Source organism: Metopolophium dirhodum, chromosome 6, assembly GCF_019925205.1.
Source record: "Metopolophium dirhodum isolate CAU chromosome 6, ASM1992520v1, whole genome shotgun sequence".
Lineage (NCBI taxonomy): Eukaryota > Metazoa > Arthropoda > Insecta > Hemiptera > Aphididae > Metopolophium > Metopolophium dirhodum.
The window spans coordinates 13,056,919-13,084,819 of record NC_083565.1 but is presented as its reverse complement, the minus strand read 5'-3'; the positions used below and the strand labels follow the sequence as shown (position 1 = coordinate 13,084,819).

The following is a 27,901-nucleotide window of genomic DNA, read 5'->3' as shown; positions in this document are numbered from 1 at the left end:
ATTTTAATCGGTGTACATTTTTATTTTTAATAATTTCTTACTTTCTAGAATATTTTGTAAGTTCGTCAAAAAATTGTTCCCATGTGTACATTTTTATCACTTGTAAGCTCAAGATTATTTCATTCATTAGATGAACTCTCTCGTCCGTTCTTTTGGCGGTTTTTAATCGAATCTCAGATGTTTTCGACCCCAACCATACTTAAAGATCAATCAAAATAAAAGTTTATAAATAGTTATATTTTTTTTTTTTTATTATTTCTATAATATTTTTTACTGACATTGTAATGGTATAAATATAACTAATGTGGCTACACCAAGTAGTGACGACACACTAACTTCTTGCCACAAAAGGTACGTTACTATAACTGTTTCTAAAGGACCAATCCATAGATAAGGTATATATATAAGTGATGTGTCAAATCGATTTACGTCGTTTGACATTAAGTTTAATATTTGGCCAGTAGAAGTTTGGTCTAATGAATTCACTTTGAGTCGTAGTGCCTTAAATAAAGTGTTAGATTATCGAACATTATCAATATAAATAACAAAACATAACATAATAAATACAAACTGTGGGTCGTATACCTTCCTGTAAATGAGATTGCATGTTGATATTCGCATTTTCATAGCTAGATGTGAACTTATCATATCATAACCACTAAAAATAATTATCCTCATTAATAAAATTATGACTAGGCTTATTGATAAAAATATTTCGAGAGAGCCAACCGATGAATTCGTTTCAAAATGCTCGACAATTTTTCCAACAATGGTTGAAATGCTTATGCTGTATTTAAAAAACAAATATGGAAATTATTGTACGTCAAATACTCAAATTAAGAATGTCAATAGTTAATATATTTTTGTGATTTTAATGCAATAAATTATGATTACCATAAAATAATTTCCACTATTGTTATATAAATTCCCCAAAACATAAATGTTGATCCAAACATTTTAAATAACGTATAAAAAAAGCTTGGCTTTTGATTTTTTTGCTTTGAGTTTAATAATTCGTCATTCCATAGTCTAAAATAGAAATAATACAAACATAATATTATATTTTCATACAAAAAAAAAAAAAAAAACAAAGAATAAATAAGATACTTTTGTAATTTGTTTCCCAGTAACTCTGACGAATCTTCATTTAAAATCTCGTATAAATCAATCAAATCTAATTCTTGTTTTAATCCTTTTTTGATAATTCCTAAAATCCAACTTTAAAAGGTAATATATTATTATTGAAGTCACATAAAAGCACACCATTAACTTTAACAGACGTCACATAATATTGCTTATATTGAGTACACACGAAGATAATAAAATAAAAATAAAAATTCAAAAGACAACTATTTCTTTATAGCTTCGGCGACAGGGGCCATGAGCTCCATAACTTATATTTTATTAGTTTTTGGTTAACAACTTGATTACAACAATATAGGTGGACTTTATGATTTATAAATATTGTGTTTAATTGTTTTTATTTCTCTTAAATGTATTTCTAGACACTTAATTGTGTATCTAAAAATATTTTGGAGGATGAATTGGCCAACCCGGGTTTGATCCTCGGTCATGGGCGGCATTTTTCTTCGGCCAAGTCACGGTGTCCGGAGAACAAGTGCCGCCATCCCCCACCCGGGCATGGCAGATACCTACGGGTGCCCAAATCAAAAATTCTACCAAAACTAACACACACGTGTTCCTCCCCCAACCGAAATAAAAACCTACAAAACAAAAATAGCTAATGGCCTTAGTTGCCGGGCTCAAGATCAATTAAAAAATAAAATAAAAATATTTTATATTCTCTTATTTATAACGGGAATGTTGAGTTTTTGTTTACTTTTTTACCACGTAGACTCGGCATAATAATTAATCCTTGGATCATATTATTATACTATAGTTTACTATAATATACTGTAGGTATATTATGATTTAAGAATTATTCTAAACATATTAGTTATTATCAGTTATCAGTTACGTATATCCATAATTTGGGTATTGGTAACTACCTAAGGTAATCATTAGTAAAATAACAAACATATTATTATCATGAAAATTATTTTTTTTTTAAAAAAACCCCTAGGATCATATCATACTATGGATGGGGCCACTGCGTATTAAGTCAATACAAAAAATGTTGCCGATATTATAGCGACTGGTCACCGAAGTAGGTGTTCGATATGAACACAATAGGTATCTATTATGTAGGTAGGTACTTATCCAAAACTCGTTTATCAGGATTTAAATTAAAAGGGAGGTTAATAAAAAAAAAAAAAAAAATTGGAAGTGACTGCTGAACAGTAGGTTACAACTTACAAGTGGGTGACTGTTATGGATAGTGTTAAATTTGAATTCAATGAAATAATATAATTGTATACGAAAAACGATTCTAAGTGGAGATGATTTGTCAGCCTAGGATATTGTATACTATACTTATATTGATATTATTAAATATTATTAATACCGTAGCCGGTTAAGTTGAATTATTATTATTTGTTTATTATCATATTTGTATATTTTAGACGTTTAAATTACCCACGAATAATATTTTTAAAATATTTATATATATTACAAGTTACAACGAATTAAGAATGATATTGCAAAAACTAATTGCCGAAAATCATTAGTTTTTAACTGAAAACGACAGGGAAGTCTGAATTTGGTGGTCAGTCTTATTTTTAAGTTATATTATAGCTAATTGAAATTTTTGGTATTTTCATATATACCCGGTGTAACACACTGCGCTTGCTCGAACAGTTAAAATCAAAAACATCCCTCGACTTGTTATGTGAAACCACCATGGGTGGATGTCAGAATTATTTTTGCATCATCAATTTTAAAACGTTGATTTACCTAGATTAAAAAAAAAAATTAATTTGTTATACTTAAGCTCGGTAAACTTTAAGCGTTGTACGGGTGCGTAAAACACCGAAAATCGTGAACTTCGTAAGCCTATACCATAAAAACCAATGATTTCCCGGTAGTCGAGTTTTGGACAAGTACCTACATAGGTAACCTATAATAATTATTCATATTGTAAATTAATTATGTACCAAAAAAATATAACTTCTCAAACACTGTGTCTATTGGCACTGGCGGCAGAATGTATTAGAATGTCTATAAACTTGCGGACCAGTTTGTATAGTTAAATTTGGCATGCGAACTATAATTGAAATAGAAAGCCAGAATAGGTGCATTGCAGATCACAAAGATTTCTGTAAAAGAACATACGATTTATCAATATACCGTATAGGTGCTGAGTATAATACTATAATATATAAGTTCTATTGATTTATCATAGTTTTTTTTTTTTTTTTATTTAATTAATAATAACAATAAATTATTAATTTATCTACCTCATTAAGCAATGCTTGTGGCGAGGTAGATGAGTTGATAGTGTACAATATAATATAATATTTAAATTAAAAACAAAGAAAATAAATATGATAAGATTAACAAAGAAGAACAACATTTGTGATTAGCAACAATATTAAATACTTAAATTCTACATAATATATAATTAAGTTCAAGTAATAAGTAATTAACAATAGCTTTTTTATTAATTATAAAATTATACTTATTTACATTACTAGAAATAATTTTTTTTAGGTACAGGTATAGTAAATGATATGTTTTATAATATCTATGGCAATCGTCAATTGTTGGAATTCGCCGGCGACGGTTAAGGATCCTAATAATTTCAGCAAATACTATTGTATTATAAATATAATATATTCTAAATATTGATTTCAGTGAACAAAAAAATAATAAGCCACCAATATAAACGGACACTTTGTTAAACCGTACATATTATTATAATGTAAGTTTTAACACAAACTCGCAAATTTCGTTATGATCTGGTTATTTTCATAAAATATTTCGATACTTTCAAGTTTCAACTCATCGGAGTGAGATGATTAGACAAAGATGGATGAAGATAGCTGTTTCTTCGGCAATGGCGGCACTCTAGCTACGTTTCACCGGAAGAGTAGATGTTTACGAGTAAGTTTGTTTTCATATTATTACCTACTATTTTACATTTACTTTTTAGACTTAAATTAAATATTTATTGCCACGGACAATCTGTTGACTAGGTGACGTAGAAGCATTTACAAGTTTAATCCCAAAAGCGCAATGTATAAAATACGCGAGACCGTCTTCGTTTCACCACGCCAAGTTTAATACGCACTTTTTTGCATGTTATACTATACGCCGGGTATCACCTTAGGTTTGCGCGAAGTATTTAAAACAATATAATGTTATTAATCTTTGTATTTTATTAGCATACTTACATCTTTTTTAGTGTAGTTTATACCCTAGATGGCTATAGATATAGGTATTAAATGTCTTGCAATTATATATTTTACTATAATTATTAATTTCATTATAATATAATATAACAATACACTCTAAATTAAATTAGTTGTTATCAAGACAGACAGTCTTAAAACAAACTCTTTTCTGGATGTTTTCAAAACGTATTATGCTTAAAAAAAATTGCACAGTTGTCGTAGCAGTCAGTTGCTAGATTAACCCGTGTTACATAAAATAGGAATTATTCTTGTTTTTTTAAATAATTTTTTCGAAAAAATATATGTAACATGTATAGCTCATACAATTATGAATTTATAATTAATAGAAATTGCGGATGTTTATACTTCATAGATATTTTTTTATTGAAATCGTGTAAATAATTTGATTAAACAATCAGGTACCTACTCATCACTAGTATGGTTTTATTATATTACGTGTAAAATCACCGACACAGGGTGCAGACTGCATTAAAAAAATTAAAAACATAAAATAAAATATAAAAAAATGTTGTAGTAGATGCTGGAAACTGTAGTTTTTATAATCCAATTAATGTAACCGAGAATGTAACTATTAAATTCATCATTGAATGATTATTCAGAGATCACTTTAGGATAAATGCCAAACGTATAAATGTAAATTAAATTAAAAATAATTAAAAAACATTTTGTGAAAGTAACAAGATTACTGTTAATATTTAAGTCTTAGTTATTATTAACAAATAAATACAAATAATATTATACGGCATTTCATTAAGCTTTGTAATATAAGTGCATTAAATCGTATTTTTAAGGCATTTTTCTTGTTTTTTATGCATTTAAATCCCTGTTCTATTTATAACTTAACGTTATATTGTATATACCAATCGATTAGTGTACACAATATAAAATATAATATTATTGATGGGTTAATAGGTTGATAACTATTATGTAGGTAGATACAGTTTTGTACGTTCAATGTAACGTTCTTAATTCAAAAAGTAGCTAAATGAGTCAAATGATTTTGTCAAGAGAGGGGGGAGGATATGGCTGATTTTTTAACATGCACAGTTTCAAGGGTTCTTAACCTGAGGGGCGTGCCACTCTAAGGAGTAGTGACACAATTTCGTAAGGTTAGGTTAGGTTAGGTTAGGGGGGGGGGAGGGCGTGAAAATGTTTAAAAAATTTATTTAGTTATTTTGTTATTTAGGTAATACATAGGTAATTAATAAGTATTTTTTAAATTTTTTTATTATTTTATTCGAAACATTATTTTTAAATATTGAGATCAATAAAACTATTTTTATTTAATTACTATTTTAAATCAATTAGAATTTGTTAATAAACCAAGTAATAAATAAATGGTTACCAAATAAAAAAACCCGTTATCTTATATCATATACTTTTATCAAAGTATGATTGTGTTAGTCACAGTCTTGTGTAAATGATATTGTCTTATGCTTTCCCAATCTAATTATACAAAATACTGAAAATTAATGAAATCACAAATATTAATACAATAGAGAGACTGTGCATTGATTTACAAATTTGTCTTAAATTTACTTTTTGCATAGAGAATATGGAGGTGGGCTGGGCTTTTAATATCATATACTATATAGTATGGGGGACAGGGCTGGGATTTCATAATATGAATTGAAATATTTGTGGACACTGGACGACCAAAAGGACCATCCTCCATAGCATGTTTCAATAAGTCCAAAATAAAATTAATTGAATACGTTATAAAGTTGCTCAACATTATCCTGGTATTTTTAAAAAAAACATGAAGCTAAAAAAAATCATTAAAAATTTTGTTTTAAAAAAAACCTTTCATGTGCATGTGTTGTCTCCAAGTGTGTGTTGTGAGAGGATAGATGCTGATAAATCATTAATAGAGACTCGTTGATCGCTTTTATGTGCTTCCAATTGTTTACACGAGTGAGCTGGGTATGGCTCCATCATAGGTAATAAAGATATGGATAGGACATAATGGTCTTATCAGTGGTCTTCGAGGGGAACAATTGAAGCCAAATAAATATACCTATCGAGTATCGACTATCATAAGAAGCCTCAATTGCCTTCCCCTCCGGGAACGCGGCATCAAATGTATTTCACATAGGCGTGGCCTATCCATATCTTTATTATCTATGGGCTCCATCCACAGCATGGCTTAAGGTGTCAATAATCAAAGGATCAACTTGATAATCAAACACTTAAGTTCGGCAACCTGCAACTCAGGATCTTTTTATTCAAAGTGTCCTAATAAGTCATAAGAAGGTTAGTTAGGTAAGCCTATTGTTAGTTGAAGCTATTGTGATGATAGACGACTATCATCACTGGTCGTGAGCTTTGTGATGATCTTTTCCTACTGACTATCAAGGTATTCGATATTATAAACATAATAATGAAAGAAAATATTTAAATATTGTTATTTTGGTTAGGTTAGGTTAGGTTAGGTTAGGATAGGACAGGAAATTAGACGCTAACTAATTATCATAGTTTTTAACACGGTCTTAAAGACTTTCAGCTAGAGTTGTACCAGTATAATTATTAAAAACTTAAATACAGCCAACATTAATTAATGATTTTTTTACCACAACAAATTATGAAATGTATTTTAAAATATAACAAAATATTATTTTATTAGGATTTTATAAGGTTTTCAATACTTATGAGTTTTTGTAAATAGAAAATGTATAAAATCAATAGTTTTAATTTAAAATATGGTTTTGTGTTTTAATATCTTAGAATTCTCAAGGTTTCCTTCCCATATTTTTTTACATTGTACTAAATCTAATTTTTTTCCGCACATATTTACAAAGAATAAAACAGATATCTGACTAAGTTTTTATTTGCATTTAGACTTTATAGTCTTTATTTTTTTTCTGTTATTTAATTCCTATTGATTTTTCTATATAGATTTTTTAAACACTGACAAGCGGGTGCCGTCCAAATTTTTTTTAAATTTTTTTTTATGAATTTATCTCTAGGTAATGAATTTGTATACATTTTTTAAACATTGACTATCTGGTGCCCTATGAATAATTCTTCTTTAATGAACTAAATATTTTGAATAGTTTTTTCTGTTTAAGATTCTGGACTATTTAGTTTAAAGTTTGTAATGTGTATTCCTAAAGTAAAATTTTTTCCACATTTTATTTTGGTTTTTTAAAATGCATTTGCCGGCGGGCGCCAAAACCCTCCTTCAAATTTTTTTTTTAGTTATGTAACAAGTAGAATTTTTTTTATTGACTTTTACATTGATAACCTTGTGCCCTACGAATAATCCTTCTTTAATGAACTAAATATTTTGAATAGTTTTTTCTGTTTAGGATTCCGGACATTTTAGTTTAAAGTTTGTAATGTATATTCCCACAATATAATTTATTAAAATTTTTTTTTGTTTTCTAAAATGAATTTGCCTGGAGGCGCCAACACCCTCCTTCCATTTTTTTTTTAGTAATGTAACTCTAGTTGAATTTTTTGTATATACTTTTTGAACATTGAAAACTTGATACCCTCTGTATTATTATTCTTTAGTGAGCTTATCATTTTGAATAGTTTTTTCTGTTTAAGATTCCGGACATTTTAGTTTGAACTTTGTAATGTGTAATCCTACAGTATAATTTTACAGTATATACAACTAATAAATTCAAATTTTTTTATACTTAAGTTTCTTTTGGATCGAATAAATAATTAAAAATAGTTGTAAGTGGTATTATGGTTTGTATTATACATTTACCTAAATGTAATAATTCCAAAAATATTAGCTTTTGATCGAGGATTGGGTAGTTTTTCTTCTTTGTTCGTCGCATCCATGTTAAATCTACAATAGTAAAAATATGCATTATTTACATCTACGTTTTTTATGAAATTAAATTACCATAATCATATTATGAAATAATATAATATTACTCATGATACGCGTAGTTGTGATTTTTTAAGTCTCACAAGTAATAAGTATGATGTATATTTAAAATTGATATTAAATTTAATTCTTTCAGGTACGGATATTATTCTCATAAACAAAATTTGGTTGAAATACTTACATAAATGCATTTATACATTCCTTATACGTTTTCCATATTACTGGGGAATCACCTATGTGATAATTTAAAGTGTAGCATCAGTATTCAGTAATATAATATAATATAATATCTAATATTATGTATTCTAGATGTTAATACCTAATATGGTAAAATAATAAGAATAGTATGTTACCAACTATGCAAGTTCAAAGAATAAAAACTATCATATGTCTGTCTACGCTTAGAGTGGACATTTTAGTTGAGTTTTTCGCCGCTATTTTATTAGGTTATTCAAACAGAACTTTATTAAGGTTAATGTTTATGTATAAAATTAAAAATATTTTTGCGGAAAACGAAAATTAAATATCACAATAAATTATTATTATTGTAATTGAAATCAGAAATATCATATTATATTATATGTATATAAGAATATAGAGCCATAAATAGATATTAATTTGTATACATACATGGAAATAATTATGTTAATATCACTGCAATACTTCCTAAATTTAGAGTTCCCAATATATGTTGTAAATAATATGCAAAAGTTTTCGGAGTCCTAACTTAAGGCCTCTAACTTAAAAGGCGGGGCTACTGGATAACATCATATACCCCCTTCCCCTAAAAAACTTAAATACGCAACTGCCACGGATATAATTTCTTTTGTAGTTATATACTGAGAATACGGCAGTTTTCCCAACTAGAAAATCATAAAAGTAAAAAATTGAATCGCAATAAAAAAAAATTGCAAAGTTATATTTGACATAGAATGTACCTACTACACCCAACTTGTACTATAAATACTAAAATTAAAATCATAAAATATATTATGGTTAACTATCAAAGTACAAACTTCATAATAATTATTATTTATCATCAATTTATTAATTAATTTATTTGTAAACTTCGTTAATTAATAATTAGTGACCAGTTTTTTTTTAAAAATTTGTAACGATTGTAATTTGTTCGATGCACTTTGCCACCTTGTATCCGTGCCAGACAGTGCCACCAGTCACCACTGCGGCAATGCGGCACTATACTACTCGATAGCCGATGACCAATGGTAAGTCAGTAAATAGTAAAATACATAAAGTTGGAATAGAAGCTCTATCAAAATAGCATAAGTACTAAAATGTCCTCTGTTGGTGGACACAATATGATAAGCTAAGAGTCCCGACCTTATATTCTATGACCGCATGAGTGTAAATATTATCTGCACGAGTGCAATAACACGACACCCTGTGCACTGTTTAAGATAAAGTAGGTATATCTTAAACCGTGGTAGTGTGTGAATTTGGCACGACATTTTACCACGACTAAATAATTATTGTATTCCTATATAAACATTATAATTTTGATATAAATACGGCCGAGGTGGGTGGGATGGGTGTTTTAACAGCTATACGCCACTGGATATTATTGTAACTATAAATAAATAAAATAATTCCTTAGGAATAGAAGTTGATGCCGTCTTTACTCAAAATCGTTATACGTAATGATTCATCAGTGGATTTAAATTCAATACATCTGTTACAGCGATGTCAGTACAAATCTACTACACCTACAGCAAAACGACTCCCTCGGTTTTTGTTATTTGTGCATATTATAATAAAACTACGTACTTACAAAAAATAAAGCAATCGTCGTATCCAAAATTGTAGACAATATTATATGTAAATAAGAAAACAGATAATATTAATAATAACTAATACTGCATACATTTAGTAAAAAAAAATGCTAATAGTAAATCAAATTAAACTATAAATATTATATACTTATAGTCATACACCAATGGCATCAACTGCCGATTTTTCAGATCAGTTAAAAAATAATTATAATATTAATGACATGGTATAAAAATTCGAATAAAACTTCTTATAAAAGTCGAGTGTGAATAGTGATAAACTAAACCTGCAATTAAAAAACTACACATCATTGTAAAATCAATACATTCATCGCTCCGCTCAGAATCTAGTTCATAATAATAATGTCAGTCATTCGTGATATATTATTATGTTATAGGTCTAGGTCAACGTCAAATAATGTTTAAGCGGTATAATGTGAAATACGAACCTTACATCGCATTAATAATAATTCAAATATTTTCTTATAATAACTTTTATTTATGATCTAAGAACCGTAGCTTAGAATTAGTAAATTATTTTTCAACTACGATCTGTATTTACAACAGTAAATGAGATGGTAATACAATATACATAATAAATAATAACATGGACACATGGACACACATGAGGGAAGACATTTAGTGGTGAAACCCATGAGAAGAATTGGATTAGTAAATCGATTAGTTTCGTAGGTCACAGTAACAGCGTCGTTTTGAGGCGGCGTAGTGGAATGTCAGGAAAAGTACATAACCATAGATGTGAGAGTGTGAGACTTAAGGGTTAGGATAAGGTTGGAAAGAAAAAATTAAAAGTTAATTTAATTTTCGGTTAACTTTGTTAAGTTGAATGTTAATACATCATTTTTTTACTTTTTATTAATTTAATTTTTTTTGTTTTTATCACTAGCCTACTTGATTTTTTTACTTACTCAGAATTCAATAAAGTAGAAGATACAATATTTTTAAAGATTTCGTAATTAAAAAAAAATTACTTAGGTACCAACAAATATTTTCTGAAATATTTTTTGATAAGAAAACGTAATCAATTTAAATCTAACAATATTAATTAACTTAACTTCTTAAAATGAAAATTTAATTCGTAGATTATACATTAAATAAAAAATAATTAAGTTAAATAACGGAAACCTAAAATTAGTTTTTAAGCTAGGTAAAAAGTAGAAATAAAATTATCTTTTCAATAGAACTTTTTAACTCGCCCCACCCTAACGGAGAACTATGGAATTCGATAATTATAAAATTGTTCTGTTGACAGTCGACCTAACTATTCATTGATTATATTTTTTTGGAATTAAAAAATCTAATTGAATAATAAATATAATGACCTAAAATGAGTTTGCACTCTAAGCTCTTATTATGTTAAAGCCACAATTCCTTAAGCGTAACAAAATAAAAAAGATGGGCAAGTGGATGTCGCTCTGCTGTACAGTAGGTTACAAGTGGGTAACTGTAATGGATGGTGTTAAATTTGGATTCAATGATATAATATCATTGTATAAGAAAAACGATTCTGAGCGAAGACGGTCAGTCAGCCAATGATATCACCAAGTATATTTGATGATATTATTGTGAATAAAGTAATTTATTTACCTATATACGCGGAACCTTGTTTTAAATTTTCAATCCCTAGCATAATTAATCCTTATTCATTTTATACATTTTTAACTACAAAATCATTTTTAAATTTTAAATTTAATAAATTTGCCTATAAAAATTGTGCCTATGTATTTAAAATATTTTTCGAATGCTATTGTAACAATATATTATGAGGAGCTGTGCGGGCCGGGAGCGTACAATAATAATACGCGCGCCCGGACACCAACTTAGGGTCTTTACACCACTAGCACCTAAGACCTAGAAGTATGGAGAACAAGCTGGAGCAGTAGTGGTCGGGATCGCCTAGCAATTACTGTCGGCTATGTAGTGCGTGTTGTGTAATTATGTGTATGTGTGTAGATGTGTATACAATCAAACAAATAGGTAATAAAAAATGGTAACACGGTTTCTGATAGTCAAGTTGCTGTATAATACGCAGATTTAAATAATAGCAGTACGAAATATATATTAAAAACTCACAGTAACACATACGTGTAAAAAATATATAATAATAATAATATAATGATAATAATAAAAAAGCTATTGGAGCCGCTATGAAAATAATGTGACTCTTCTGGTCCAACAATGTATAATAATAAAAATAATAATAATAAATGACCGGCCCTTATGGCCAACCGAAATAATAATAATATACTGACGCAGGTATTTGAGCCGAAGCTCGTATAAAATAATATGCGGCCCTTCTGGCCAACAATTTAATAATAATAAAAAATATCTATAGCCCTTTTGGTCCAACAGTCAAAGGCGTATAGTAAATATGATAATAATGAAAATAATGAAAAAACTCACAGTTTGTGGAGCGCAGACTAGCTAGCTGGTCCTGTGCTATAGTATGGGTACAATACACGCAAATGACAAAATAATGAGAAGAACACGATTGCGTATGTTTGGAGATGGGTAGCAAATACCTTTAAGAAAAAAATAAATAAACACTATTGCGTATGAAATTGTATGCAACGTTGTCAAATTTATTAATTTTACAATATACCAAATAAATATCCAGTAAATGTAGAAATTTCTGATAATCAATATAAAAGTTAGTTAGTAATTATTATAGGTGTACAAAAGACGTATATGCGTGTGTATGTGACTGAGTGATGTGATTATGTGAAGCTGCTCTGGACTCTTTTATTTAATAATTAGATCATATTTTGTATATTGTAAAAGGTTACGATTCACGACTGTTATAAGACTGGTTTATGTCTAAATACATTGTGAATATAATATAATATAATTATAATATAGTATGATATGCATTCACAGAGTCATGGCTCTCAACAATATGTCATGATGTTGAGTTGGTTTATGAGCTTGTAACTTAAGAGTTAAAAGACAATGTTTAAATTTGTTAGGTTAGGTTAGATTTGTTAAACAACTTGTAAATTATATGTAAATATGTTACATATTTTCTTTGTTTCATATAACAAACAAACTTTTAAAAATGTTCATTTGGAATTTTAAAACCCTAACAATAAGCGTAGGTAATAAAAGCTAAATGATTATTAAAAAAGCAATGTATTTATAAATTATTTTTAGTGTAATCATGTAGTACCTATATACTAGTATGAAAATTGGCAACAACGCTAAATGGTTCGTACGCAATCGCGTAGTTGAAAATCAGGTAAAATCGTACGCAATCGTGTGGCTTAAAAGGTGTCACCAAAAACAATCGTACGCAATCGTGTTTTACCCAAAATAATGATGTAATGATTGACCTTATGGCTCACAATAATAAAATAATATAATATACAAACAGACGTCTAATAGACTCGTGTCTGGTCGCCGTTACGACGAAATCTGGGTAGAATACGATTGCGCGCGTACCCTTTTGGCTTACGATTGCGCGTGTTAAATACGATTACACGATTGTGCAATGTTGCCAAATTTAATAACACATTTATTTTACGTTTTACAAACATTTGTTTCACCCGACAGTATATTTCCTCCAGACGTGTGGGCTGGTGAACCATCAATAAGTCCTAGGTAAGATAATAATATACTATCTGAATGAAGAAATTTTTTTTTCTAACTGAAATTTACATTTTCACTTTTAATTTAAGAACTACAAATGGTCCGGAAAGTTTTCACCGTACTTTTAACGGACAGTTTTATGCGTGTCATCCTGCACTTCCAGTAGTCATTTCTGTTTTAATTCAAACGCAAGCCGAAACGTCCACAAAATTGTATTCGATCGTCCAAAAAGGTTCTATCAATAAAATGGCAAAAAATGATAAGCTACTCAATAATAAAACTATTAGTTTATATAACAATTATAAAAATAGTAAGACCCCTAACGAATTAATTATTCATGTAAGTGAACTTTGCCAGCTTTATAAACCTAAGATATTGTAGAAATAATAGTTTTATTTTTTGACTGTTGATGGTATACATTAATTAACATATTAGGGTATTTTTTATATGACGTATTTTATGATTTGTTCGTGTATTTTATTATTATATTTATTAAATTATTATTAAAAATTCCATTTTTAATACAACCACTAAATTAAATTATGCCTAATTTGGCAACGTGCATGAAGTTTTACGAGCAATCGTATACATATATCTTACCCAAAATGTATGTTCTATCGTCCCATTAAAACGTGCGCAATCGTATTATGAAAAAGGTAAAATGCGCGCAATCGTATTTTACCGGGAAATCTATAATATCGACACCTTACTATTAGATCAAAAACGGAGTGAAATAATTATTTTGCTCGCGTCGGTGTTCGCTGAAAGACGTACGGTACGAGACAAAATATCGCGGTGGCCGTGTTAATAACGTTCGCGGAGCCAGCTCGGCAACGTGCGATAACGCGGTGATAGTAAAAAATATAATTATGTATAATAATATTACAGGTACAATTACATAATAGTACACTGGACACGTTTGAATAATATATACAAAAACAAAACAATGATAACAACGGTGATTGTGTGTGTGTGTGTGTGACCAGCTGTTCCCCCGTGGCCGATATCTTATTTCTATGCTTAATCTTATATTAGTTATGTTGCGGCGGCAACAGATGCCTTTTTATAGTACATATACGTAATCATAGTCTGTTAACAACTTTTTTTTATTAAATAATTACGCAAGACAGAGAGCAAACATAATTTTGTTATATTATAATATTTAACACAGATAATAGACATTCGTACTATAAAATATTGATAAATATTCCATTCCATCCAATAAGCATATTATTATACATTTACATAAAAATTACTTGGTAAAATTATTACTTATATACATAAAAAAATCTATAAAGTAGCGTAACACTCAAAATAATAAATTTCGTTACATAATATAAGTTATAATTAGATCACAGATTTATATGTGTTTGTATTACAAAAATAAGTATTCATACGACCAAAAGTAGAAACTCAAAATATGTGATGGCGCTATTATATATGACCTAATTTACAATATCATAAAAAATGTGATTATTTAAATGTATTATTATTAATATTTGAAAACAAATAAATTGATCTTGATTAAGAAATCACGAATAGAAACATATTTTGCAGCTTTTCCAGACTTAGATGATCACACTTTCGGTGTGATTTGGGAAATTTTTAGAAATAAATAAATTAAATTTCTACTCAACGCGCACACAAAACGAACAAACAGAGCAAAACATAAAACATACACTATTGCTCGTTGCGTGGTTATCAACTTTTTGGAAAACTTAATCGAATTGTTATCATAAATAAGTAAAATGTAATGTATAAAATAAAGCTAATGTCCCCCGCTGTCGAAGTTAAAGATTAATTAAAAAAAAAAATAATAATAAATAATAGAATATTAGTTTAAATAATTGTCAAAAGTGTCTGTGTCCTATGAGTACCTATGTGAGAAAAAACGGAACTATCGTGAAATATGTAAAAATATGTATTTATCACAAAATATGTAAGACTATGTAAAATCAAATATAGCTCATTCAATTGAAAATCACATGAAACGAATTTATCACTTGCCTAAATATTAATTCATCAAGTCTTAGTGAAAATAAAATACATATAAATCGGTGCCCTAGGTTATATAATACTATTCACTTATCACCAAACTTCTTTGAGGGTTCGTTCTTCGTACATCGATATTCTTGTAATTCTTAAAAACATAAAATTTTGATCATATAGGTAATACAGTAAGAAGTGGACAGTATAAACTATATAAACTAAAACTGTGAAGACGTATACCTCCGCAGCCGTATTGTGTAACAAACGCGCAGTGGTGTGATCAGTTTGTTTCACCATTTTATAGAAAAATCCGTTGGGGTTTTTCAATAATCTAAATGGATGATCGAATTCCGCCACAGTTCCACCGTCCATTACAAGGATCTTGTCAGAGTCCATTACAGTATTCAAACGATGAGCAATCGTTAAGACCGTGCACATTCGAAATTTATTTCTAATTGTGTTTTGAATTAATGCATCTGTCCTGTAAAACAATAACAATAATATCGGAAAAAGATTAAAGGAATATTGTTTTTTTTGATAATAGAATAATTTATTATTCAATACCGATGGTCAACATTTGCAGTGACTTCATCTAATACCAGAATTTTATTGTTTTGCAAAATTGCTCTAGCCAAACACACCAATTGTCTTTGCCCGACACTAAAGTTAGATCCACCATCGGACATTTTTGAGTTTAGACCATTTGGTAAATCCTCCACCACATCTTTAAGTTCAACCTAGAATTTAATTAATAATATTAAAAAACGATTAATGCGTCATGTTCTTTGCTTCTATGGTAAATACCTAAATAACTAACAATTATAAAGTTGGATCAAAATTGAATCTTATAAAGTTAAATACAAAAACAATTATTTAGTAATTGATTATAAAAATTAATAAATAGTTATTTGGTAAAACATAAATTAATTTTAATTCTAATTAAAATTCATTAAAATTCATTATAATAAATTATAGGTACATTTATATACATTATTTTTCTCTTGAAAATATTAATTATAATTTAAAACTTTAATATAATATACCATGTTTTATCACTACTATATTTTATTTACATTTTACTACTTTGAAAGTATCGCCATTACGTGGCTTATTTCTTCAAATATACTCATATTTTTTTACTCTAAGCATATATGCTTATTCACTTATTGTAACAACTGATGGGTACAGATTGTATATTACTTATTTAAAATAAAAAATTTTACTATTACCACTTATTAATACGTATATTTATACTAATGTATAACTTATAATAATTATATAGTGATCACTTTAAAATTATGAATGCCTGATATCTACGAATAAAAATTTGTTTTTTACCAAAATTATTGTTTACACCAACTATTGGAGTGAAAAGAAATCAACTGAATAAAATAGAGTAAAAGCACGCTATTCAATATTTTTCATCTATAAAGAAAATATCTGTAAATAATAAATATGTCTCTGTTCGAAATTCATGTAATTTCAGTTCTGATTAGGTATGACAACGAAACCTTACGAAAAATCAGTCAGAAACAAAAAACGTGTATCCAGCCAAAAAACATATTTATGTTAAAATAAGTTCCGTATTTGGTAAAAAAGCTTGGTTTTAATAAGTGTCATCGGTCATAACTATTTTTCATAAAACAAAAAGTTCAGAAATAAATAAGATTAAAATAATTTATTGCAGTCATAATATACTATCATTTCTCCGTTCAGAACATTAGTATAATACTAGTAAAAGTTTTAATAAATAGATGTCTTTTAATACTAAATTGAAACATTTGAAACTATACCTAGTTGTTTTAATTAAATCTATTAATTTCAAGTGGATATATATTATTTACTTCATTTAACACACTCCAGATTTCGTGATCAGAATATTCATCATATAAATCTAAATTATTGCGTATGGTTCCTGAAAATAAAACTGGTTCTTGAGGTATAAAAGTAAGCTTGGATCGTAATTCGTGTAGTCCCAACTCATGTATTTCAAGGTTATCGATAGTTATTTTACCCTCAGTCAGGGCTAATCTAAACAATGCTCCAATTAACGATGATTTCCCTGCACCAGTTCTACCGACAATTCCAATCTATATTTACCAAACATAATTCATATTCAATATAACATTTTTAAATATGTACTCCTTTTTATTTAAAAATCACTTTTTCTGTGGGTTCAATGTTAATGTTTAGATTACTTAAGACATAAGGCGTATCTATGTCATATCGTAGATAAAAATTATTGAATGTTATTCGACCCTTATCAGGCCAGTCCTTTGGTGGCTTTTTATCTGAAAACGATTTGTACGAATTCACAAAGGTATTTTATATGTTTTTTATCTTACGCATATAATTTTTATTTAAATTAATCTATTTGTTAGTACTTTGAGGTGATTCAAGTTCTGGTTCTTGTGGTAAAACTGTGTACTCGAGTACTCTTTCAACAGATGCCATTTGGTTTTCCAGCTCTACCGATCGCCTCATTCCCCATTGAAACAAACCAATTAGTCCTATTGACTGAGTTATAGCCAGCCCGACATTTCCACTGCATGTGTCTAAGATAAAATTGTATCAATTAAAATTCAATATAAACATGTTTACATAAAATATCGTTTATGATGTACTCGGTATTTACCTTGGCCGATAAATAAAAAACAAAACGTCACGATACTTATATATATAAGGCAGGTTAAATCTAACCAAAATCCAAACGCTCTACTCGAACAAAGAAATAAATACCAAGCCGAAGAATGTAAATCCTAGATTTTTTTCATAATAATTATTGGTGAGATTTTAAATATGGAAAAAGAAAAGGGTTGATTGTTCTCACTTGATGGATGGAAAATTCTGTGGATAGAATTTGTTCTGCTTCAAATGCTCTTATTGTTGTTATTCCTTGAAGTGATGCATTTAAATGAGTAAGTACAGGACTTCGTGCTAATATTTATCAAATTATATAATATAGTTGGTTTTATGAACTATTTGTCTTATATAAGCTAGTTAAAATTATAATGTTTGCTTACTGACTCCCTCTAAACGTTTAATACTTTGTGATATTGTCATATAAATATTTCTGATTTTGAAAAATATGACCACTATGATTAATGTCGGTATAATTAGATAGGGATTGGTTATTCCAACAATAATTAATATTCCAATCACAATCAATCCAATCTTAAAAATATTAAATGAAAACAATTGATGTTTTTTTTATATTTAACTAGACCCTATATACTACTAGACGTAGTTTATTATTATACTTATATTACTTGTATAACATCCATCAATACGAATGGTAACATTTCATCGATGGATCCAATATCTTTCGAAAAACGATTAAGTATTCTTCCTAAAATGTTAATATTGATCGGTATTATTTTACGTCATAATGTTAGGTATAGGTATGGGTAATGTCTTTGTGTGTATTACCTGATGGATTTTTATTGAAAAAGTACATTGTTGCTCTTATGATTGATCCTAACATACGGTTATGTAGATTTGTAGAAGACGTTGTGCATACTGATACAAAGAAAGCTGATCTAATTAATGCAGATATTATAACAGATATTGTAATTACAGTAAACACGATAATACATGTTTGACGATCTACTATCCATTGAATTAATGAATTGGATAAATTACGTCTTGTCGGTGCACTATTATTCTCGGGTTCTAAATGGCTAACTGGACGAAAAACGTGTTCTTCTAAATTTACCCTTTAAAACATAATATTTGTTTGATCAAAACATTTTTATTATTTTAAAACTAAACTGATTTTATGTGTTAGATACCTACCAGTAAGTTATCCAAATATCACCACTGGAAGATAGTATTTGAGTTAAGATACATATCAATAGAAATAAAAAGATTTTGCACTTGTGTCCACCGGCAGAGAAATATGATGAGTAATTACAGAATCCAGAATTTCCAAAAGAGCGAGTTTCAGCTACTTCAATAGGTTCAACAACTTCTACAACTTCAACCTGAACATTATTGAAATTACTTTCTTCGACAGTTGACGTAACACTCAACACAGACACTTGTCGAGTATAAATGGAATTTTGGCTTCGAAAATTTGGTCTATTACTTTTCGTAATAGATTCATTATCAGACGTTACTACAGGTTCTATTGGAGACCTTAACATTTTGGTAAAATTTAATCCGGATTCTTGAAGGTTTTTGTATGAATCTTCAGCTATTTTTTTCCCCTGTTATGTAAAAAAATAACAAATAATTCGTTAAATACATATCAATATTTTAACCTATAATATATTTTTAATATCAATTTTAAATAATTACATTTTCCATTAATACTATATGGTCTACATTCGTTAAGTATTGTAATTGATGAGTAATAAGTAAACATGTTTTTTCTTTGAGGAATTCTGTAATGTTAATTTAGGTATAATATATTATAATATTGTATACAATTAATTAGACATTACTATGGCGTTACCTTTAATACATTTTGCAAATAAGTGTTTGCCAACATTATTGTCAACAGCCGACAGAGGATCATCCAGTAAATAAATATCTGCTTCTTTGTATATGGCTCTAATGTAAAATATTTCAAAACATCAAAATGTGATTAATAAATCGTATTTCTTTTATACCTGGCCAAATTTATTCTTGCCCTTTGTCCACCACTAAGAGAAATTCCTCTTTCCCCCACAATTGTTCTATCACCATATGGAAATTGATCCAAGTCTGTTTTTAACGCACATACTTGTATAATCTATTTACCAGATAAATAATACATTTTAATTATAAACAAAAACGTCGCATGTTTCAAGTTTATATTAGGCCTTACTTTATTGTAACGGTTTCTATCCATTGGCAAACCAAAAAGAATATTTCGTTGAACAGAACCTGCGAATAACCAGGGTTGTTGGGATGCGTATGATACCACACCATGCACTGAAACACTTCCTTTGGACAGTGACAATTCTCGTAAGATGGCTTGTATCAACGAACTCTGTGAAATAAAACTATGAGAGTTGTAGACGGTTTAAAATATTTGTATAGGTGTGTATCAATTATACTTTTCCGGCTCCTACTGGACCAATTATTGCAACCAAACGACCTGCTCTTACGGTTAAATTTATATTTTCTAAAGTATTATCAGTTTGAGAGTCGGTCCACTTGGCACTAACGTTCGAAACAATAATACGAAAATTACTTAGTTGTTCAGTATCATCTTGATTGCTAATATTATTTGGAATTTTACTGATGTCGTCAAGTCTTGAATTATCATGTCCATTTGTGGTTTTTGTTTGGCTTATCGAATGTCTATCTTTTTCTTCACGTAAAAGAAAATCCTAAGTATAGTATTATATTATCGTTTGAATACAAATTAATTTGCATACTATTTTAATCATTTATGCGTACCTCAATTCTTTTAATAGAAACTAGTAATTCAGCAATCAAACCAATTCCAACTGGAAATGTAACCGCCATAGACACTCGCAAAATATTATAATACGATGTAATTATAAAAACCTAAATGTTTTTAAATATTTCTTTAGTTTACTGTGTAAGCATTTACAATAATATATTAAAGGCGAATATTGTTTTACCTTTGATGCAGTTATATAGTTTCCGAGTAATACATATAAAAGAACACTTAAGAATAAAGCGAGTCTTGTGTTGAACACAGAAAATGACATTAATGTAGCTTTGATATATGCCGTTTTAGTAATTTGGTCGATTTCTTTTCTGTATTTCATAATTCATTTTTAATTTAAATATTTGTGGGGATTAAAAATAATAAATCCATGAATATATTAATTATTAAAAACTTACTTTCTGGCAAATTCAGTTAGTTTGGTAAAAAATTTTTCCCAGGTATACATTTTAATTACTTGTATGCCAGAAATTATTTCATTCATTAAACTAACTCTTGCATCTGTTCTATCAGCTGTTTTAAGTCGATAATTTGATACACTTGAACCCAACCATGCTTGAAGATTATGTATAAAAAAATTATCATATTATAATGGTATTATTATTTATTAGTTATTACGAGGGATCGGATTTAAATGCCCTATCTAAAAATGCATTTATGACCTAAAATCTCTAAAAAATGCCCTAAAAATATCAAAAAATTTAGTAAAATTAAATTTGGCAAATTACATATTTTGTATTACACTGTACAATGAGAGTTATATTTAACCTGAAGATTACCTTGTATTACATAGTTCAAAATAAAAATGATTTATATAATATATTACGTAATACTATGTTTATATTTCAGTGAGTTAAATTTTTCAAGTCATTATACGAGAAATATGTAAAAAAATTTCTTAAAAACTAAAAAATGCACGAAAAACGTCAAAAATGCTCAGAAAAAGTTTTTTGGTTACAAAATGGGGTACTTGAAACACATTTGTAGTTTGGAGAGCATATCGTGTGAGACATTAAAAAAAAAAAAAAAGCATTGAAATCCGTGCCTTAGTTATTACTTATTTATTTGTATACCTTGCAATGGTATAAAAACGATAAATGTAGCTACTCCAAGAATTGACGCCACGCCTACTTCTTTCCATAAGAAGTATGTTACCATTATTGTTTCTAAAGGGCCAATGAATACATAACCTATGTATACAATTGTTAAATCAAATCGAATAACGTCATTTGACATCAAGTTTACGATCCGGCCTGTGGTCGTTTCGAGAGAATTTGTTTTTAAACGTAATGCCTACAAACAGAATATTACAATGATTAATAATATTACACACTTTGTGTATTTGTTCCGTTAATATTATGTTTATAATAATTATATTATTTTAAAATCGGAAATCAAATAATAACACTGGTATTATGTCGTTATACATTATTTACAATAGTGTCTTGAGTATTAAATATTGTTATTGATCCGTTAAACTTGAAGAAATTGTATTATATACATACCTTATTATAAATAAGATCACATGTTGCTACTCGCATTTTCATTGCTAGATGTGAACTCATCATATTGTAGCTGTTTGAACTGAACGTTTTCAATGAACAAGTTATTATTAAACCAACAGCATAACAGACAACCATATGAAATTGGTGATTTGTATTTTTTGATTCGAAGTGTGAGACAATTTTTCCCACGAAAATCGTTTGGATAACACTGAACAAATAAAATTGTAATAATGAAACAGTTATTTAATTTAAGTGAATTATAATTGAATAAAGCTTATAGGTAGGCAGTATTACTATTGTTTATAGCTCTCCATAAAACGTATTAGTTACCTATTAGGTTATAATATTAATAATATTATTATATACTCCTACAACCTACTTACCTAAATACCATGTCAGTTATTGCTAAATAAACTCCACAAATAATTAATTTAAACCCAAACATTCGAAACAATGCCTTCAAAAAACTAGGCTTTTTATTTTTCTCCGTTGTATTTTTTAGCTCGTTACTCCATATTCTGTAAAACAACAAAAACAATCATTATAATATTATAACATATGTTTTTTAGAAGTGATAAATTGCTAACTTTTTTAATTTGGATCCCAGTAAGGCAGACGAATCTTCGTCCAGAATTGTATACAAATCAATTACATCCAATTCTTTTTTCAATCCTTTCTTAACAAGCTTTAAGATCCAACTATAAAATAAAAACACAATATATAATATTTTGGCATTATTATTGTGCTAAAAATGTTAAAAATTAAATATTTTACTGCCATCGTAATTTTGATACAACTATTATTCTTTTAGATTCTGAGCGGAATGATAAAATATCGATTAAAATATTTGTTTTTTTGTGTACGTACGTGTACGTGTAGGTAGGTTACACGTTTACTATAGTAGAAAAAATTCATCCATATTTTACTAAAGTCTAGTTTCTGGTTGTAAATTGGATTTAGTTGGTACTTTTAAGAGGTACCTAAATATTGAAAAATCTCAGTACTTTTCAAAATAAACGGGGTACAAAAAAAATGTATGAAAAAATCATGATTTTTAAGTAAAACCGGTTTTTGACATAATTAATTTCGTTTTTTTTGTTGTTATTAAAAAGTAATTAACCGTAGAGTCATAGAAATTTGAAATATTCCACTATTACTTAAATTATAATTTACTTTATTAGATTAAATTTTCAAATTATTAAAACAAATGTTACACTGTTTATTGGCTTTTATATATACCTTTGGTCAGCAGAGTACCTTCACCTCCACGTGGGGCCGACCGGTAACGGAATTCTGGTTCCGGCTAACGGGGGAAGCACACAGAAAGTAAACTGTATAAAACCGAACTCTTGCGGGTCATCCATCGACCAGAGAAGGCAAACATCGCCCTCCAATCACGGACAACAATGACCGAAGGCTCGGCCCAAAGATGACCGACTTGATCTGCGACCCACCCGATCTGTGACCCACCCACACCTAGTACTACTTACCCTACCCGAAACGGGCCTCACGGTGGCTGGATTGCCCCGGGGCATTAGTAAGACACCCACATTATGACTGATCAGTGGTTACCGTCCGGGTGATCATCGCGATAGAGCTGGAAAGGAAACCTGGACCGGTCCACCGCATGGCTCCGCTGACCGAGCAGCTCTCAACGGATCGAGCCAACAGAAGTACAAAATGTAATTTTTCTAGAATGCAGCTACATAAAATAAGAATACATAACTTTAATGTGCCCCCCAAGGGACAAAAAGTCGATGTAAAATTTAATAAATTGTAACATTCATATTTGTTAAATAAACGATGGCGATTCAAAACTGATAAAAGGTGATAAGGGGTAAGAATTTTGGATTGGGGATAAGGATAGGTGATGATTATTCACCTCAAGTGAAAATCGATTAACTGCGTCGGATCGTGGACAATACTATGCAACAGAATAATATCATGTAGGAACTCTACCTGCGGTTGATTGCGAGTACGCTGTAAGTACGCCTTAGTGGGTGTAAGTGCAACTGTGTATACTGTATAGTTAATAATAGTATAATATGTATAGAGGTGAAAACATTCAAGTACCTACGAATAATAATATGTTTTGAATATTACAACAGAATAACTAACATTTTTCGTTTCAATATCCAATTTCGTCAAAATGTTTAGAGGACATCGCACCCGCATGTGTTGTCTCCATCTTACACACGTCGTATCATACGACTCGTATGACATTACACATTTTCGTTAATTATAGTTTCAATAGGGTGCTGTCAGTTTTGATAGTAAAGTGAAATTACCTATTATCAAACTTTTTTGTAACAACATTATAATATAATGTGTTCTCTCGTTGGTTTTTTACGTTATTTTATTCTTAAAGCAAATTATGAGCATTTTTATATATTAGTGTCTTACATACTCATAACTCACTTTGGTATGTCGGAAGTGTGTAAGAGGGAGACAACACATGCGGATGCGACGTCCTCTTAACTTTAAATGTCAGTAAAAAAAGTTGTGCAAATGTTGTTTTGAATATTTTTGGTTTCCGTAAGATCATATTATGAGAAACCATGTACTAATATGTCAAGTCTTAGTTATTAATTATCTTTTTTTAAAAGCCGATTAACAAATATCATATTATATGAATATTTAGTGAACATTTTTAAGTTCTTACAGTTATTCATTTTTTAATTAAAACAAAATCGATTTTGTTTAATAATTCCGGTTATTTCTTTTTTTTATTCCCGTGATTGTTTTAAAAATTCTGAGAATTTCATCCACAAAGTACTATCTAGATCAGTGATTCTCAACGTGGGTGATATAACCACCAATTCATTAATTTCTCTTATTAGAATCTTATAATAACAACACATTAAACACTTAACATTTTGTATACTATGTGAAGTGTGTTCTAGATTAATGCATTAAATGTATTCTTATCAAAATACGATACGAAAATGTGTGCAATATTTAATAATTTAATACCTAATATATATTTTAGTCACGTTATAGTGTCAAAAGATTCCAGGAAACTCAGCGAAAAATATTTGTACTCGGTATATGATATTTTTTTATTAAGTATGTAAAATCCTAAGACATACTTAAGTTATTAACACTTAAAATTTAAACTTTTAACGAAATAGGTTAATCTGTATAGTTGATCGACTAAAACCAATTAAATAACTAGAGGAAAAAAAATCACGAATCAACTGAATGAGAACAGGTCGAATAGGATATGCCCACTTAAATCAAGGAATAGATAAATACTTAATATCAAAATCGTAACAACCATTAATAAGTTCCACATATAGAATTTGAGCATGTATAAAATGCTAAGAACCAACAAAATCAGGTTGAATGGAAATGTTAAGAAATGGAATAATCTTTAAACAAAATAATACAATTTCATTACCTGTATATTTATTTAATGAGGTTTAAATATAAGTTTATTTAAGTTGAATAAGTTATTTTTATGAGGTACATTCTAAATATGTAATTTTTCATTATATTATGTAAATAAAATCAATTAATGGACAATGTTAGTTTAAAATACTTTAAATAATATAAATATAAAAATTAACAGTAGGTACTGTGTATAACAAATAAAATTTTTAGTGTACTATTGTCTATTTTTATATCTACCTGAAAGTGATAATTTCAAAGATATTAGCTTTGGATCTTGGATTTGGGGGCCTTTCTTCTTTGTTATTAGCATCCATGTTGAATCTAAAAAAAATTGGTAGCTACGACAATTAATTTAACAAAATTAAACAAAATTAAACAAAATCAATCACGTATTTCATATTTTAATACATAAAAAAACAAAATGTTAGTAACTAAAATAGTTATAGGTAGGTATTTGATCAATCTTAATAAGAAAACAAGTGTAGAACTAAAAATAATATAAGTTACATTTTATATACTTATATATACCTATATATCATACATTTATATACATTTTTACTTTAATGTAACACAAATATTTTATAGATAAAATTAAATTAATTTATATAATTTATAAACTTAATTTTGTCTATCAAAAAAAATATAATAGATAATATACCTAATGAGCACGTCATATTATTATGAATTTTTATATTCTAAAAGGTTGTTTCTTGTTTTATTCAACCATACGAATATTTTAGTCCAATCAGCTAGGTGTTTATAAATAATATATTGGATAACAGAATATAGGTAGGTACTTACGACTTTTTATTTTTATAGTTCTTGTATTTCCAAATTGTTTTTCATTTCCATCGCATGTAGATACTTATTTAATAAACAAGATAAACTAGTTGAAATTATTTATTTTGAACTACTTATATTATAATTATTGAATATAAATTATAACCTAATTTTAATACATTTTAAGTTAAACACCATATTATTTTATCAAAGTTTAAATTTTACACGGATCGATAAAGGTATTAACCGTAATACTATTTTAGATGGATTAAAAATGTTAACGTTAATATAAGGATTATATTATGGTTGTTAATATTTGTATAATATACAATCATGTAATTATATTTTCAATTAATTTAAGCAATCATTGTTTTAGAAAATTTATTTAATATAAAATAGTATTTAAATTTATATTTATTAAAATCTCTTATAGTAATATACATTTGCATTAGTTTATTAAAACCCAAAACATAATACGATCACTGTTATATCTAATAAGGTAAAAAGTAATGGGCTGTTAAGCTATATTAACTGGTATCAGTCATCTAGAAGTTAAGTTAATAAGCATGTTAAAGATAATATGTATGGCCTTCTTGTAGGCAGTACGATGGAGGGGATTGTAGAAGTAGGTACATACCGTTTGGTTCGGAATAGTTCAGTTTAGAATCAATTATATGTACTGTACACATTTGAATATTATCCTATCTAAAAATAAATATAATCTTTGAAAAATAAATTAAATTGAAATATCCAATCAGTAGCAGTATTTATATTTAATATAATTTGCCACCTACTTTATTTGTAAACGATTAAAAATATAAGCATTGAATGCAGTTAATAATAATATAAGGTTTTTTTAGGTACCTGCTAGCCTATATATTATAATTTCGTCTATTTTTCAGAAATTTGAAAAATCAACTTAATGTACCTACCTTTTCAGAAACTAGCTATTTATTAATTTATACTACCGATTTTACATAGATAGTAGATATTGACTATAAAATTGAAAACCATTAATTAAATTTGTTTGTTGATAAAAATTGTATAGTAGTTTTTTTTAAATTTTTTGTGTACCTACGTCTATATGTCATGCAATTTGCACAATATCGCGATATAAATATAAATATATTAATTAAAAATCTAAAGTAAATAGTGTATACACTTATGATAAGGAAGTATATTGTTTAAAAATTATGGTAGGTATTCGTCATCAATAAAGTCAAATAAACCATATTGTTATAAATATTCTGAAATCGGTTATTCGATTATATTTATAAACC

The 27,901-nt window shown here is 28.2% G+C and overlaps 2 protein-coding genes and 1 long non-coding RNA gene across 5 annotated transcripts in view; 1 reads left to right on the top strand and 2 right to left on the bottom strand.

Annotated features, from left to right (window-relative positions):
• Positions 1 to 14,312, bottom strand: part of LOC132946859 (probable multidrug resistance-associated protein lethal(2)03659) — a 32,322-nt gene extending 18,010 nt beyond the window's left edge. For 2 of the 3 annotated variants that reach the window (XM_061016958.1, XM_061016960.1), the window contains exons 1-8: positions 14,151 to 14,312; positions 12,369 to 12,487; positions 8,032 to 8,115; positions 1,108 to 1,218; positions 895 to 1,029; positions 586 to 787; positions 279 to 501; positions 42 to 198 (exon numbers count right to left, since the gene is read on the bottom strand). In XM_061016958.1, the coding sequence (XP_060872941.1) occupies positions 42 to 198; positions 279 to 501; positions 586 to 787; positions 895 to 1,029; positions 1,108 to 1,218; positions 8,032 to 8,108 (905 nt within the window). In that variant the 5' untranslated portion in view covers positions 8,109 to 8,115; positions 12,369 to 12,487; positions 14,151 to 14,312. The remainder of the gene's footprint in view (positions 1 to 41; positions 199 to 278; positions 502 to 585; positions 788 to 894; positions 1,030 to 1,107; positions 1,219 to 8,031; positions 8,116 to 12,368; positions 12,488 to 14,150) is intronic. The other variant, XM_061016959.1, reaches the window with a different exon arrangement.
• On the top strand, positions 3,080 to 4,320 carry LOC132946863 (uncharacterized). Its single transcript, XR_009664784.1, has 3 exons — positions 3,080 to 3,253; positions 3,754 to 4,002; positions 4,095 to 4,320. It is a non-coding gene; the product is annotated as an uncharacterized LOC132946863 (long non-coding RNA).
• Positions 14,313 to 14,677: 365 nt separating the features above from the next.
• LOC132947045 (ATP-binding cassette sub-family C member 4-like) lies at positions 14,678 to 27,097 on the bottom strand. Its single transcript, XM_061017227.1, is given in 27 exon segments — positions 14,678 to 15,662; positions 15,664 to 15,690; positions 15,780 to 16,020; positions 16,104 to 16,276; positions 17,384 to 17,629; positions 17,703 to 17,830; positions 17,924 to 18,094; positions 18,175 to 18,298; positions 18,370 to 18,476; positions 18,563 to 18,713; positions 18,809 to 18,888; positions 18,969 to 19,255; positions 19,335 to 19,747; positions 19,839 to 19,924; positions 19,996 to 20,093; positions 20,153 to 20,274; positions 20,350 to 20,514; positions 20,582 to 20,857; positions 20,928 to 21,038; positions 21,116 to 21,254; positions 21,342 to 21,498; positions 22,017 to 22,236; positions 22,449 to 22,656; positions 22,832 to 22,966; positions 23,036 to 23,146; positions 26,079 to 26,162; positions 26,643 to 27,097. Coding segments are annotated over 26 exon segments (4,077 nt in total). The 5' UTR covers positions 26,156 to 26,162; positions 26,643 to 27,097; the 3' UTR covers positions 14,678 to 15,638.
• Between the last annotated feature and the right edge of the window lie 804 nt (positions 27,098 to 27,901).